This window comes from Molossus molossus, unplaced genomic scaffold (assembly GCF_014108415.1).
Source record: "Molossus molossus isolate mMolMol1 unplaced genomic scaffold, mMolMol1.p scaffold_m16_p_5, whole genome shotgun sequence".
Lineage (NCBI taxonomy): Eukaryota > Metazoa > Chordata > Mammalia > Chiroptera > Molossidae > Molossus > Molossus molossus.
The window spans coordinates 51,315,358-51,332,399 of NW_023425388.1; the positions used below are offsets into that span (position 1 = coordinate 51,315,358).

A 17,042-nucleotide genomic window follows, 5' to 3' on the forward strand; every position below is an offset into this window, starting at 1 on the left:
TTGGTCATTTTCTTTTTATTAAAGAGTTATTGACTTTAACAATTCTGGGTTAACTGCTGCATCACTGTAGCACAGAGGCTAATCAATTGCAGATGTTCATCAGCACCATCTGCTAAGCATTTATCTACTTCCTAGAAGAAAAAAAAAAAGATTTGTAAATAAATACCACTTTCAGATATATTTTGCTGAAATGTACAAGTGTGTCTACTTACAGCAAGTTTTTCTGTAATGATGGATTTTTGTTTATCAGAAAGGTCATCATTTTCTACAACTACATCATGGAATTGATTTACAAGCTGTGTTGCTGCATGACCCTCATCTATTAAGTCCTGATTTAGAAAAAAAAAAGACATGGTGTCAGCATTTAATTTTCTTTCCCAAAGTTAATAAAGTAACTTGAACTTTACCTTTACCACAGCTTCTAGTTTGTCAAAAGAGCCACTCCGACATGCAGCAAATATTCCATTAACTGTTTCAGCTGGTATTACCTAAATAAAACAATTTGGAGGTGAAGACAATTTGGACACTATTATGCCAGGCCTACCCCCACTCCATTCTGTTCCATGCTTAGTTTGTGTGTAAAAAGACATGTCCCAGCATAGGACCACAAAGCTGCTCTCCTGATACAAACTGGAAAAGGGCTTGCTCCAAGCCTTACGCTCAAATGTTCTGAGTTCTCAGGTGATCCAGAAAGGTATTGGACCTGAAACTGAAATAAGCTTCAGATGGCTGTCCCAATACATTAGTCCAGTCGGTGCTATGTAATTTTTTGCTTTTAAAATATTTGGCTCTCGTGTACAAAATTTCTTTTGCTTCTAAACATTCTCAAGTTTAACGGTGGACAGCATCCCAGTGGCTGTCATTCCTCAGAGCAGTGGTAACCAAAGTTAATTTGAAGGGAAAGTGCCCTTTCTCCAAGTAAAGATGCCACTAAAGAGATTGTGATTGGTTTAAAAAGTCCCTAAATAACCCAGGAAAAGGGGACTAATACTGTTTCATATCCTGATAGGAGTATCCAGACAGGTGTGGCACTCCATTTTTTTAAAAAGATTTTTCTTAAATTGAATATGCATGAGCCTTGTGTGTTATGTGGCCCTTTGTCAGAATAGATTTCCATTTATAAGAAAAGGGATATGTCTGTCAGACCTTATGTCTGAACTGCCACATCCCTATAAGCATCCTGATAATCTCAGGTTATTTACTATTCCCAGCACAGTACTTGGGACTTAGTGTCCCTATAAAAGAGGGCCTAAGAGGGGTCCCTTCTGCCACAGAAAGATGCAGGCCATCTATGAATTAGGAGTCCATGAGCTAGAAAGTGAGTCCTCATCCTACTGAATCTGTGGGCACCTTCATCTTGGACGTCTTGGCCTGCATAACTTTTAAATGAATTTCTGTTGTTTGTAAACCACTCAGCCTATGGTATTTTATTACAGCAGCCTGAATATACTAAGCACATAAACATTCTGTATGTACTTGGATGAAAATTTTCTAAAAACCACCTAAAAGAATTTCAAAATTAGTGCTCTTACCCCAGCAATGTCTGTGATCACCTTCTCTGTGATCTCTTTCCCACCTGTTAATCGAGTAGCACTCTGAAGAAATGTAATGGCCTTTCTTAAGTCTCCTTCTGATACTTGAACAAGACAGGACAGTCCCTGAAGAGAAAAAGTTTGTGTGTTTAACCTATGATGACCAATTAAGGCTTTCTGATTTTAATAAAGTGAAAGAGTAGGGGTGGAGATGAATTTTATTTCCTTTTTTTTTTCTTTTTTTAATCCTCATCCGAGGACATTTTTCCATTTTTTTACTCAGAGCGGGAAGGAGAGAGAGGAAGAGAGGAGAAACATCGATGTGAAAGGGACACATCTAGTGGCTGCCACCCACACGACCCAACCAGGGCCGGGGACAAACTGCAGCCAAGGTACGTGCCCTTAGCGGGAACCAAACCTGGGTCTCTGTGGACCGCAGGCGGACGCTCTAACCGCTGAGCCAAACCGGCCAGGGCTTATTTCCATTTTTTAGGGAATGTTACCAGTCCTATAGTGGCAGAATTCATGGAGACAATGAAGGACAGAGATCTATTGCCTTTGAAAGAAATATGCAGACAAAAATGTTCCATATTTATGCTATTTTCTTGATTACATAAAAGAAAATTCAAATTATGGTTAAATTCTTTTATAATAAATCAGAAGCCTATATATACTATCGCTGTACCAGAATTTCATCAAATCAGTTTTTGAAGTGGAGTTATTAGCTAGGCACCTAAAATCTTGTCATTATATGGAGATTTGTTGTTGCAGAATTTGCATTAGCTGTATGAAATCTGCCCCAGTTTTGGGTCTCTAAAATGCTGATAGATAATAAACTTATAATAGACAACCTATAATTCCTAGACATTCTAATTACTCATTTTGCTTAACTTTGCTTGAAGAATTGGCATCAGAAACTGAAACAACATACATATGACTCCTTTCAGGGCCTCTTCATATGCATTCATCAAAGGAGTTATTAATTAAAATTAGTAATAATGATTAATAATTACCTCATTGTTAATTTTGACATGTTCTTTATCAGCAATGTCCAGTAATCGCTGCTGTTGAATTTTATCTGACAGAGGTTTGAAGCGGAATTTAGAACATCTAGAGGTCAGAGGTTCGATTATTCTGTAAAATATTGGAAAGAGTACGTCAGTGTCTAAAGAAGGATTTCCCCCAAAGAACTCATTTTTATTAAGATTTGATGGAGGAGACATGCCTTGAAACATTTAACTTTTTCTCTCTCTAACTGGGGGATATCAAAATAAGGCTGCCTACCATTTATCTTCAGGGCAATATACATACCGACTGACGTAGTTACAGATGAGACAGAATCGGGTGGTTTTAGACTCTTTCTCCATGGTACGTCTTAAAGCTGCCTGAGCAGCTGAGGTCATCGAGTCTGCTTCATCCAGAATCACAATCTTAAAAGGAGGACATGGTTTCCCACTGATTCAGAGAAACACATAGGAGTGATAATTCACACATCATCATCACAATCTAATTTTAGAAAATACTCATCCCAAAAAGAAACCCCATGCCCATTAGGGGTCACTCCTCTTCCCTCCCAACTCTCCCAGCTACAGGCAATCCTGAATCTCTACTTTCTGTCTCCAAAGATTTGCCTATTCTGCACATTTCATATGAATGGAATCATATGACGTCAACCTAATATATTGTCTTTTGTGACTGATTTCTTTCACTTAGCATAATATTTTTAAGGTTCATCCCTGGTGTAGTGCTATTACTCCATTCCTTTTTATTGCTCAAAAATACGGCAAATGGATATTTTACTGCATGTGTCCATTCATTTGTTGATGGGTATTTGGGTTGTTTCCATGTTTTGACCATTATAAATAATGCTGTTATGAACATTTGTGTACATGTTTTGAATAGACACGTTTTCATTTCTTGTGGGTATATACCTAGGGCTAGAAGTGCTGGGTCATATGGTAACTCTATGTTTAATTTTTTTAGCCAAGCTTTTCAAAGTGGCTACATTTTACATTACAACCAGTAATGTATAAGGGTTCCAATTTCTCCACATCCTTGCCAAGACTTACTATATTCTATATACATTTTTTATTATAGCCATCCTATATGATGAGTTTAAAGTGGTATCTCATCATGGTTTTGGTTTGATTTCTCTGATGAGTATGATTTCATGTGTTTATTAGCCATTTGAGTATCTTCTTTGGAGTAATGTCTATTTACATAGTTTACCCATTTTAAAATTGGGTTGTCTTTTTATTGAGTTGTAAGAGTTCTTTATATATTCTTGATCTAAATGCCTTATCAGCTATATGATTTATATGTATTGTCAATTCAAGGTGGATATAAAAATTTAGTCATTAACTTTCAACAAATTCTGATATAAATTTAAATATATACCAGGTACCAAAAATTTAACCTTGAAACTCTGCCACCTAAGGAGTGTAAGTAGTTGACTAAACATCCCTGTTTAACTCAGGGCAGTCCTATTTAATTATTAATACCTTCTCTTTCACCCTAAAAGCATCCCAGTTTGGACAAGAACCTATATGGTCACCCTAACTATGAAATATACATGGAAGCTTAAGATAGCTGACTTTTTTTTTAATATCAAAAGTCAGAATTTTTGTTATGCATGTACCACCAAATTATCAAATTTGATTAATAAATACACCTCAGACAAAATATCAGTGGAAAACCCTTGACAGCTAAACAAAATTAGTTATGATGGAGTAGTCATTTCTGGCTTTAAATAATTTAGATAAAAATATGATCTAACATGAAAAAGGAGTTGTAAATTTTAAACAAATACAATTAGACATGATATGGAGAAGGGACGGTGAGCTTACTTACTCTGAACGACTTCCTGATACAGTTAATTGAGCAAAATTCTTCACTTTCTCTCTAACTACTTGTATTCCACGTTCATCAGATGCATTTAACTCAAGAACTCTTAATCGAAAAAGTTCATGCCTATGTCAAAATGAAACAAATATGAAACATCACAGAGCATATAAATACCCAAGATTTAAACACATTTTAACATCTGCATGTCCGGCAGTAGTTTAAAATCCACCTAGTAAACAATATGGATAGAAGGTACACAATCGTTTCTGTATTTTCTCTTGCATGTTAACATTTGGCTTTCTTCCATGCTTTAAAAAAAAAAAACAGATAAATATCACATAATGTATAAAATTTAAATCAATGTTCTACTTAGTATTTTATCATAACCATCTTGCCAGGTCATCAGAACCTCCAGAAATACCATTTTAAAAGCTACGTGACATTCCATTCTATGATTTACTTAATTTATTTAACATCCTTCTATTGTTAGACATTTAGATAGTGTATGTTACAATTTTAAACAACACTGCAACATAGCATATTTTGAATTATTTCCAGAGGGTAGCTTGCTGTAAGGAAAATTACTAGATTAAAACATGAATAATTTTTTAAAGTGAGTTGAGAAAATATATTAAGGAAATCTCACTGTAAGGAAATCTGAGAAATCAAAGATAAAACAACTGGCATACCCAATGCACTATTTTGAAAGCTTCCTTCCAGTCATTTTTCTATATATTTATACATATTTTTTAAATAAAAAAGCTAGATTCAGATTTGTTTTATTTTTCCTAAATAGCATGATATCCTAAGTATTTTTCCTATGGGCATAAACATTTAGGCAGCTCTGTGCATATACTTTCTATTTTAAAACCACATATACTACTGCCTGTGAAATTAATAATTAAAAGTATTTTAGTTCTATAAGGACAAGCATTCTTTATAAAAGGATATTTTAAAAGTTATTTAGACTGACTTATTCTAGAATAATAAACTTAACATTTTCATTATGACTACATTGCTAAGGCTGGTTCTAATTGAGGAGTTGTGGAACAATCAAAAAGACTCATCATTTCCTTAAGAAACAAAAGTTGCTGTCAAATACAATATTAGGTTCATAGCAGCTTCACCTTTTGTCTTTCTTCACATATTTGGTGGTTGCAAGAGGCATCTAATATTTTCATATGTAAGATTTCAGTTGTACCCTTTCTTTGGTCATAGCCTGATATAAAAATTCTGGATAAATTTAAGATACCTTTGCTATATATTGGATCATGTTGCATAGGTGTCAAACCAGGGCTGATATATTTTCTAGTTAAAGGGCTCCCAGACAATGGTTGGCTAAGCCAAGATAGAATCTAGGAAGAGGACCCTAGGAAGGTTGCTCAGAGATTTTCTGTTATACCTGGAATCATACTGCATCAGCTACTACACACTCTGCTTACTATCAGGACGCTGGAGGGCAAAGAGCTGGCCTAGCCACTCCAGAGGCAGGGCCTAGGAAAGCCAGAGCAAGAAAGAACTCAAGAAGAGATGGTGTGGGCCAGCAGCATCAGACACAACAGATGCATCACATGAGACAGATGTGAAAACAATCATTAAGAGAATGTGATGAGCCCGGCTGGTGTGGCTCACTGGTTGAGCATTGATCCATGTACCAAGAGGTCACTGGTTTCGATTCCCGGTCAGGGCACATGCCCAGGTTGTGGGCCCAATCCCTAGTGGGGTACATGCAGGAGGCAGCCAATTGATGTTCTCTCTCATCGATGTTTTTTATCTCTCTGCCTTTCTCCCTCTCTAAAATTAATAAAGAAAAAAATATTTAAAAAAGAAAAAAAAAGAATGTGATGAAACTATTGACATGACTGGAGAAAGGTTGGGTTCTTTGGGCCCAAAATCATAGAGGAAAAAAAGTGATTAAAAAAAAAATCACACCCTAGTCAGGTGGCCCAGTTGGTTGGAGCATTGTCCCATGCACGAAAAGGTTGTGGGTGGGTCCAATAGCCGGTCAGTACATATATCCAGGTTTCAGGTTTGATCCCTGGTCAGGGTGTATACGGGAGGCAACTGATTGCTATTTTTCACATTGATGTTTCTTTCTCTCCTCCTCCCCACCACTCCCCCCTCTCTAAAAATCAATAAAAACATATCCTTGGGTGAGGATTAAAAAAAAAAAAAAAATCACGAGGTGTCCTGTGTGTACAATATTCAAACACTTGAACAAGGTTCAAAATGAAGGTTACAAAAGATGTAGGCAAGCTAATTTATTGGAGGGGAGGAACTGGAAATGGGCCCACTGGATTAATAAAAAAATTCAGAAGTAAAAACAAACACAACAATTTAACAGAGAAACCAAATGCAAATTTTTAGAGAAAGAAAAGCAGTACCAGACATTTTCGGTGTAGAGAGATTCCAACTTACCCAAAGAGTTCCCTAGCTGCTGCCAAAATAGTGGATGTTTTTCCAGTTCCAGGTGGCCCGTAAAACAGGAGATTAGGGAGCTGTAGAAGTTAAGTTTTATTTTTTAAAAATAGTACTCTGGCACAAATAAATGAAGACTAAAAATGTCTGGAACAGTGCAATAATTTCCCCAGTAGAGAGCGCAAATATATCTTAATACACAGATTTCTTAATGTATCATAGCATTCACAGTTCTAAATTCTGCTTTTCCACATAATACTAAGACTTTTTCCGCAATATGTCTTTCTAATATCTTAAGCTGAATCATATTTATGATTACTTAGGTGGGATTTTCAAAGCTGAACTTAGAAACCTTTTATTTCTGAAGGGAATCCCAGACTTCTGTTAGCTCCCTATCCCACCCCTTTGCTCAACATTGGACAAGATTTTATATTTTATAAAGATGTCAGTTATTTCAAAGAGAAAATAGAACAAAGGAGTAATTGGATTTGGCCAATACTGAGGCAAAAGGAGTGAAAAGACATATTAGGGCTTTGGATACGCTGACATTGCAAGAAAAGAAACATTAAAAGAACTAATAAGCATCTATTAAATGCCAGGTAGTATTCCACATCATGATCATGTACCCTATAGGATGCCTTCCTATATCAGGAAGAATTCATTAGAGAAAGAAAGGATAAGATTAACTGGTTATCTTCTTTTATACTTTAAGTCTAGCTAGCTTGGCTCCTTATCAAGCAGGCAACTAATTGGTGGTACACATTAATAAGTGTACTAAATTCTAATGAGCTTTCTTACAAAACTGTACATTCTTCAGTATGTCCTTTTATGTAGGAAAATAACTGCACATAGGAAACTAGGCAGTAGTTTAATTGCTTCTACTCTTGCCTAAACCTCCACCCCTTCCCATCCATTCATTCTTTACCCAAGTCAATGTTGCTCTGCTTGCTACTTAAATCTATTCACTGGCTTCATTCTCCATGTAGAAAAACAAAACCAGACAGACAAATCAACTGGCTTACCATAACCTTCAAGGACATCCATGATCTGCTCACCACCTTCTAGGCTACAATTTATAATGACCTCCACTTTATGGCCTGCACATATACTGTCCCCCACAAGCTAGTATCTGACTGCATTGTTCTTTCTGCCTGGCCAACTCCCACTGTATTACAAGCAGAAGCCTTCCCTGACCACCCAATCTAAAATGGGTCTCCTCCATTAACCTCTTACCAGTCTTTGTTGCACTGAATACAATTAGCAATAACTTATTTAACTGTTGGGTTTAATTGTAAAATACCTGTCTACCTTACTAGATGGTAAGCTTAAGATGGTCAAGTATCCTATTTGTTCTTTTTGCATCTGTATTCTCAGCATCTCATGCAGTACTCAATATATGCCAAATAAATAAATCAACATATAGATATATTAATTAGATGACTATTACTGTTACATTGGTAACAAATAGCTTAAGATACAAACTATAAGATTCACTAAAAAACAAAATAACACAAAACAAAAAAACACTCCTAGGCTCCTTTGTTTTTAAGGTTATAACTATTATTTTGATGTGTGCATACCTCAATATTTATAATGCTTCATCCAGGTAACTATCATATACAGTAATTTAAATTCTTGAAAACATGGTAAAATTATTAAACTTTACTTTATATAACAGTCTGATACATATTGTGCATTCAAGAACTATATGTGGATCACTCGTTATTAGGGAAATACAAATCAAAACCACAGTGAGAGCCCGGCCAGTGTGGCTCAGTGGTTGAGCTATATAGACCCATGCACCAAGAGGTTGCCAGTTCGATTCCTGGTCAGGGTACATGCCCAGGTTGTGGGCCAAATCCCCAGTGGGAGGCATGCAGGAAGTGGCCAATCGATGTTCTCTCTCATTGATGTTTCACTCTCTCTCTCCTTCTTTCCTCTCTCTCTAAAATCAATAAAGAAAAAAAAAATTAAAAAATAAAATATTAAAAAAAAATCACAATGAGATATCACCTTACACCTGTTAGAATGGCTATTATCAAAAAGACAAGAAATAACAAGCGATGGAGAGAATGGAGAGAAAAGGGAACCCTCTCATTCACTGCTGGTGGAAATGTAAAATGGGGCAGCCACTATGGAAAACAGTACGGTGGTTACTTAAAAAATTAAGAATAGAATTACCATATGATCCAGCAATTCCTCTTCTGGGTATTACCCCCAAAATATGAAAATACTAATTTGTAAAGCTACATGTACCCCTATGTTCACTGTAGCATTATTTATAATAGCCAAGACATGAAAACAACTTAAGTGTCCATTGACAGACGGCTGGATAAAGATGCAGTAAAAATATACAATGGACTATTTCAGCCATAAAAAAATTTAAAAAATATTGCCATTTGTGACAGACAACATGGATGGATCTTGAAAGTATTATGTTACGTGAAATAAGCCAAATGGAAAAGGACAAAAACCATATGATTTCACTCATGTGGAGTATAAAACAAAAAATAACTAACAAAACAAACCCACAGAAACAGACAACAGAATAGTGGTTACCAGAGGGGACGGATTTTGAGGGAACAACAAATTAGGTAAAGGGGGTCAAATATATGGTAATGGAAGGAAACTAGACTGGGTAGTGGGGATGCATTAGAGTTCAATGAATTATAATGTTGTACACCTGAAACTTATATACTATCAATGTTACCTCAATACATTTAATTAAAATTTAATTAATGTACATACAATGGAATTTTATTCAGCCATCAAATACTAGAAAATCCTGCCATTTGTGACAACGTGGATGAACCCTGAAGGCATCATGCTAAGTGGAATAAGTCAGACAGAGAAAGACAAATACTGTATGATCTTATATGTATAACAAAATACTAATAAAAAAAAGAGGCAGGGGATCGGGGAAGGGGAAACTGGAGGAAAGTGGTCAAAAAGTACAAACTTCCAGTTCTAAAATAAGTTCTAGGGATGTATAATGTACAATATGATGACTATAGTTAACACTGCTGTATGATATATATGAAAGTTGTTAAAAGAGTAGATAGTAAGAGTTCTCATCACAAGGAGAAAAATATTTTTTCTTTTTCTTTTTTTGCATCTGCATGAGATGATGGATATTAACCCAATTTACTGCAACAATCATTTCACAATATATGTAAGTCAAATCATTATATTATATACCTAACACTTACACAGTGATATATGTCAATAAACCTGGCAGGTAAAAATGATTCTACGTCAAATATCAGTTCTTAAAATTGATTTCTGAAGACAAAACCCACAAAAACTCATAATTCTACCTTAAAACCTTTTAAAGTAAATGAAGGAATTAATTATTTTCCTTAACTCTTTAGAATTAAAAAAAAAAAATTACTTCATTGTTATGTTTTACCAAATTTAGTCTGAAAGGAAATACAAGCCCTGGCCAGTTTGGCTCAGCGGTTAGAGCGTCAGCCCGCGGACCAGAGACCTGGGTTTGGTTCCCGCTAAGGGCACATACCTAAATTGCAGTTTGTCCCCGGCCCTGGCTGGGGTTGTATGGGTGGCAGCCAGTCGATGTTGTCTCTCTTACATTGATGTTTCTCTCTCTCTCTCTTCCTCCCTCTTTCCTTCCCACTCTATCTGAAGATGAATGCAAAAATGTCCTAGGGTGATATAAAAAAAAAAAAAAAGGAAATATAAGTGGTTAAAGTTCTTAATTCAGCCTCGTAAGCTAGATGGTATAAAGTTAAGAACTGAATCATAATCCTACTAGATCTGCTTAAAGAATACTAGCAATTAAAATATACCTTGTCCTACAATCTTAGTAATTCTAATTACTAAGCAATAGTATCGTATACTATTATATAATTATAAAGTAAATATCTGGACCAAGTCAAAACAAATACTGGTTTAAAAAATATATTTTAAATAGTTTTATAAATATAATGTCTTTCAAAAAATGTACTGTTGTACTGTAATTTCAGGAAGAAAACAATGGCGGCAAAGACCAAAAGAATCTGTTTCAAAGCAGCCGGGTCAAGAGGAAGGAAGCCAATCTTGGGAATAAAGCAAAAACCAAATACCACTTTCTTCTGAAACTTTTTCTCTTCCGAACTTCACTGAGTTCTTAAAGCATTTTTTCATATACAATTTTAAACCACTAATTTTTATATGGGCTTATTTTGTTTCTGAATAATCTAAAATGCAAGTCACTCAAGGACATTTATCTCCACTCACCACATCAGGAGACAGAATGCTATGAGCGGAATGAAATTCTCAATATTTTTGTATTATAGTTCAAACCAAATTCTAAAATTAGATGAAAAATTATACTTTCTTTTTTATTCATATTATTTAAGGTTTTTTTTTTCAATTATAGTTGACAATCGATATTATTTTACATTGTTTCTGGTATACAGCATAGTGGTTAGATATTTATATAACTTAAATAGTGATCCTTCCCCCCATAAGTCTAGCACCCGTCTGGCACCATACATTATTGACTATATTCCCTATCATTATCTTATTTATTTGGCTTACATGTTTACTCTGCTGTTCCCCACCAAAATAAAAAACAACAACTCATGAGTAAAGGGACTCAGTCTGTCTCGCTCAATGATCTATACTTGAGTACTATATAACAATGCCATTAGATAGGAGATGCTCAACAAATATTTGTTGAACTAATTATCCATTGTAAAATAGTCATCAAAGGCCTACTGCATACATAGCATAATATTTAAAAGGGGTGAGAGGTTATAAAGGAAGGAAGAAAAAGGGTGAATAAATTAAGCCTTAAATCTCCCAATGACATTAAACATCATCTGCTACTTACATCAGCTCCTTCTAAAGACTTTTTCAGCACTGCAACCACCTCTTCCTGGAAAGCAACTTCATCCACACATTTTGGGCGACTGCAAAAAATAAAAAACAAAGGTTATTTAGTATATTATAGTAGCCACAGAAAAGTCTCCAAGTGTTCTTTTTTTCTAAAATACCAATGATAATTCTCACATATTGGTAACAAAATGAGAAACTTTCATAATTGGAAGTAGGTAAAAACCCCATTTGTATTTACCTTAAATAAATACATACTAAAGGAGTGAAGTAATTTTCACTTTTCCAGACACACAGTTTGCATCTGTTATGCTTACAAAAATTATGCAAAAGGATTTTATTTTATTACACAACAAATGGTTAAAAATTTAAAGTGAATACTTGCCTAGAAAGTAATACTATATGTGTGTGGGTATAAACTCACCTAAGGACCTGTTTTTTAATTTTTTTGAGATACAGGGAGAGAAACACTGATGTGAGAGAGAGATATAGATCAGTTGTCTCCCATGTGTCCTGATCAGGGATCGAACCCGCAACCTAAGTATGTGCCTTGATTGGCAATAGAACCTGAAAACTTTTGGTTCATGAAATGATGCTTCAACCAACTGAGCCAACCGTCCAGGGCAGAAAGTAATATTATATTTTGATAAGATCATGCACCTCAGCTGAAAAGGGAGAACTATTTAGTAACCTCAGGATAGGCAACTATTTTGGTTAATACAGTTACATAAATATAGTTATTATGTTGTTAATTAGTTAATACTAATTTCTTCTATTACTTAACTCCCCAAAAAATGCGTTATCTATTCACTCCATTGAAGGCTAACAAAATAAGTTTAACCAATATGAAGTATAACATAAAATTTTCATCTTGAATCATTAAGTAGTGATTCTAAGAGAAGCTAGACCAGCCCTGGCCGGTTTGGCTCAGCGGTTAGAGCATCGGCCTGCGGTCCCGAGAGACCCGGGTTCGGTCCCCGCTAAGGGCGTGTACCTCGGTTGCAGCTTGTCCCCGCACTGGTTGGTCGTGTGGGTGGCAGCCACTCGATGTGTCCCTTTCACATCGATGTTTCTCTCTCTCTCTCTGTTCCTCTCTCTCCCTCCCACTCTACCTGAACAAAAAATGGGAAAATGTCCTCAGGTGAGAATAAAAAAAAAAGAGAGAGAGAGAGAGAGAGAGAAGCTTTGTGCTTAACTAATCAAAAACTCTTTTTGAGCCATATTTTCTAATTAATCCGGTCTGTGTCAGGCAGATATTTCATATTAGATAATATTTTCTACCAAAACCAGTGTATGCTATAAACCAGTTTTATATTCAAATACCTGCAGAGACCAGACAACAAGACAGACAACAAGAGTGAAAAAGGCAGAGTATGTAAGGCAAGGGAAGACAGGGACTATGGTGAAGCGAGGAACATATGACCTTTCCAAAATGAGAAGCAGTATTAAAGTCCATCTAACCGTTGTCAGGTGAGAACTTGTGTCTAGTGTTGCCTAATCTCTTAAACTGAAAATCTAGATCCCCTCCCTTGTATAGTATATATATTTTTAAATTAAAAAATCTAGATTTTTATGTGAAATTTGCCATTTTTAAAAATTGTTGGTGCCAAACAAAACATGAGGGCCTTATTTGGCCTCTAAGTAATCTTCAAACCCTTGGTGATAACTGAGGCTACACCTGGGGTTACAATCACTACTACTTGTCATAATAACATGTAGCTAATTGAAATTTAAGTGCTACTTCAAGTGTTGTTTTCGCCAAAAAATGTATAAAAAAACAAAAACTCAACAAGTTCCACCATCAGTAATGAAAGGGGAACAAATTATTTGGACTTACTAGAACTACTGACCAAAAGCCAACTTATAAATTTTTTTTTTCTTTTTAAATATGTCTTTACTGATTTTTAGAGGGAGAGATGGAAACATCGATGAGAGGTACATTGATTAGCTGTCTCCTGCACATCCCCTACTGGGGATCAAGCCCAAAGCCCAGTCGTGACCTGACCAGAAATTGAACCAGCAACCTCTTGGTGCATGGGTAGATGCTCAACCACTGAGACTCACTGGCTGGGTCGTCTTTTCTTCAATGCTGTATCCCAGACCCTAAAACTGTAGACCTGAGTTATAGAGACCTTAGTTGTCTGTAAAATAAGGTAATTAAACCAGATCATTCTAAGGTACCTTTCAGTTCCAAGGTTCTAGGACTTACATAACTGGGTGATTTTTTTTTTTTTTTTAAGAACATCTAAACCAAGCAAATCATCCCCCCTTGAGTTAAAAAAAAGTGATCAAAATTGGTTAGAGATGTAATTTATTAACAATTTCAACAAAAAGACAAAAGGTCTTACTATTTTTCCACCCATGGAATAGGTCTGGCTTTCTTGTTCTCTCCACTGCTTCCAGCAGTGGCAGCTACTCCCCGGTCCTTGGTCAGTGATGGTTTAGTACTGATAGATGTGCCTTTTAGAAATGCCTGCATGGTTACTTCACCCTGACCAGGTACAAGACAGAAAAAGAAAAGCTCCTTTGAAATCGTCATGAGGAAGTACAGCCTGAAGGCACACTTAACCTTGTGCAAAGGTATTCAATAATTACTTAATAAAAGACATCACCCCATAACCTAGCACCCTCTGAATGCATTGTACTGAGGGCTGCAGGGACATAAAAGAAGCCAAAGTACTTAAAGGAATTAGAATGCATTTACAATGAGAGAGTTACAGAATACAGATAAATCTTATGTCACAAAACATTTTTAAGAATTCCAAATGTTTCGATAAATATCATGTCATTAACGGCCAAACTCTACATGGGCCTCTACAGTCTCTTCTATTTTAGCCACGGGCCTAGCTCTAGTTCAGACTCTGGAACGGGCTCAGCAATTACGAGCGCTGGGACCACAAATGAGAACCTCCACTTTGGGGGGCGGGGGGGGGGGGTGTAGAGCACCATCCAAGGGCCTGTTTTTCTGGGGAAGAGTCCTATGGTCAGGGAATCTGTTGTTAAAGTGAAAACAGCTGTTTTTGCTCATTTGAAGAAATCAAAACATTGCAGAAAAGCCCGAGTTAAAAAAAATTCATACAAAATCTCACCCAGAAGATAACCACTATTAACATTCAGGTAAAGAGAAGGCTGTTTTTAGGGCTAGAAAGGCACCATTAGTTTGTCTGGAAAATTCCCAGCTTTGGTGGCAATTCTGTATTTTTCACTGCTACATCCCCAAGGCCTCGGGCACTGACTTGTGCCGATGCTCCGCAGTGTTTGATGACTTAATTACCATTTATGAGACACAGGCTCCCCTTCTGTAAAAGGAGCTACGGCCTATTCCATAAGGCAACTGGGTTAAATAATTGTGTAAACACACAGTTCCGTGCTTGGCACATGGGGATATCCTCAATACACAAAATAAACTGTTAGTATCTGTAAACATCAGGTCTTAACGGGTTGGAGCCCTGCATCCTTGCCACAGGCCGCTCATGGTGCTCCAGCCCCGCGCAGGGCCGAAAGATGCGGTCTCTGCCACCTCGGAGGGCCGGAGGCAGGAGGCCCGGGCGCCGGCCAGCCCCGCGCGCGCCACGACGTGGGTGGGCATCGCAGGGGCGTCACGGGCGCAGGAGTGGAGGAAGGCGGAGGCCACCTTCGCCACTTCTCCGGCTGGTCACCTGTTATCCCCGGCTCCTGGCGCGTGTTCCCGGGCACTGTCTGGGTCTTTCTGCGGCTCGTCTCCCGAGCGAAGGCGCCGCCGGCTCCTTCCTGGGGCTTCGGGGACGGCGAAAGGGCGAGGCCGTGTGGAAGCCTTTAGTTCCGTTCCCCAGTCTGAGCACGGCAGGCTCGGGGAGCTCGCAGGGGCCTGACGGGGTGACTAGACGTGCCGCGGCCAGCACAGGAGCCTCGGTTCCCGCCACGAACGGCGGCGCAGGGCAGGGCGGGAAGACGCGGGCGCGCGCGTCACTTCCGGCCCGCCCCTGGTTAAGGGGGCCGGTTGCTCCGGGGCGCTTTGCTCAAAGAGGCGAGAAGAAACACGTGTTTTTAGGGGCGGGCAACTGGGACGAGAATGACGGAGGAGGTGTAAATATAGCTCCACCCTGTCCCGTGCACTCCTCCCGGAGACCGTAGGGCAAGGGCGTTTGACAGCGGCCGTCCCGCGGGGACGCTGGCACCGCGCACCCGGCCAGCTCAGCGAACGTGCGCGCGGGCCTAGGAACCCCGCGGTCCATCCAAGGTCTCAAGAGGCAGGGTCGTTTGGGTTCGAACGTGCATCCTGTGTCCCTCACAGTGAACTTCATGCCAACGGGGCGTCTCGCTGGCATTTGTGAGGCGACACAATCCGCCTTTCAACCTGCTTCGCCCCAAGGACGGCGACAGGAGGGTGGAGTCGATCTTTCGCCAGAAGAGGGCACCGTGAGGATCCCTATCCTCCCTTTGGCTTCGTCGTCGCGGAGGAAACCGAGTGTGTTTTAAGGGCAGAAACGTCTGAAGAAAATGCCTTTCGTTTCCCCTTTGGGAGCATATGGTTTATACCTCTGTTAGAGTCTGCCCGTTGATGGGGGGGTGGGGGGAGGGGCTGCCATGCGGCTGTGGTCGTCTAATCCCAGAGCCCTGCGCAGAAATGTGGTGCAGATGCTCAATAAAAGTTAAATGGTGGGTAATGTTTAACCCCATCAGGGTACAAGTACTCTGGGCTCTAGACTTCCTTTGCACTTGCATCACAGTACAACTACTTCTGCCCAGTCCTGCCTCCCTGACCTCTCTCAGGGGTTGGCTCCTAGAGTATCACCCAATAATAACCCTGCATGAAAATTGCACAATCTGTTTCCTAAGGAATTCAACCAGTGAGGGTTGGTACAAGAAATGGTCCTAGAAAAAGACTCTAGGATGAAAATTTGAAGTTGGGTCACCTGCCAGCCTGCTGGTAGTGAGGACCCCATCACTGGTGGTAGCAGAGCACTGATCGCCCCCCGGGGTGCTATGGCAATTGTTAAACTTTCACCAGTAGTAAGCTAGAAGGGGATGCCTGGGGAGGGGAGTGCACCAACAGATGCAATATCTCCAGGCTTTTAGGAAATACTAATGGTAAGAATTTTGGAAGTGGATGGCCATTTGTGGGGTGGTGGTGTTGCTCATTCAAAATAAAAAGACAGTGAAAGACTTAGGGTGATTCATTGCCAGTATCAGACCAAGTATGGAAGCCAGAGGGTCTCTTGGCAGCATATAAAATGATTCACATATCCTATAGCTGGAGGGCAAACAAAATTTGTGGGCCCCAAACTAAATTATAGGAGTAGCAGAGTTCCAGAGAAGGTTAAATTCTCAACCCCACCAAGTCTGCTACACCAAGGTCAAGGCCCTGATTGGGGTGTGGGGGACTGGGGAGGGGAAAATAAGCTGAGACTTAAAATGGGTCATCTGAGTCAG

At 38.6% G+C, this 17,042-nt stretch overlaps 1 protein-coding gene across 1 annotated transcript; it reads right to left on the reverse strand.

Annotated features, from left to right (window-relative positions):
• Nucleotides 1-3: 3 nt before the first annotated feature.
• On the reverse strand, nt 4-15,495 carry RFC4 (replication factor C subunit 4). The gene is made up of 11 exons (XM_036242683.1): nt 15,290-15,495; nt 13,979-14,121; nt 11,629-11,707; nt 6,795-6,874; nt 4,383-4,502; nt 2,844-2,987; nt 2,546-2,666; nt 1,533-1,658; nt 408-488; nt 213-329; nt 4-131 (listed from the first exon to the last, which is right to left on the reverse strand). The coding sequence occupies exons 2-11, from the start codon at nt 14,107-14,109 to the stop codon at nt 36-38; spliced, it is 1,095 nt and encodes a 364-aa protein (XP_036098576.1). The 5' UTR covers nt 14,110-14,121; nt 15,290-15,495; the 3' UTR covers nt 4-35.
• Between the last annotated feature and the right edge of the window lie 1,547 nt (nt 15,496-17,042).

What these genes read in the sequence shown, in the direction of transcription:
- RFC4 (XM_036242683.1), bottom strand. Translation starts at nt 14,109, where the DNA reads ATGCAGGCATTTCTAAAAGGCACATCTATCAGTACTAAACCATCACTG. An exon ending in ATTCCATGGGTGGAAAAATA is followed by an intron (nt 11,708 to 13,978) that starts GTAAGACCTTTT and finishes TATTTTTTGCAG; the next exon opens with TCGCCCAAAATGTGTGGATG. An exon ending in ATGTCAAAATTAACAATGAG is followed by an intron (nt 1,659 to 2,545) that starts GTAATTATTAAT and finishes TTTTCTCTTCAG; the next exon opens with GGACTGTCCTGTCTTGTTCA.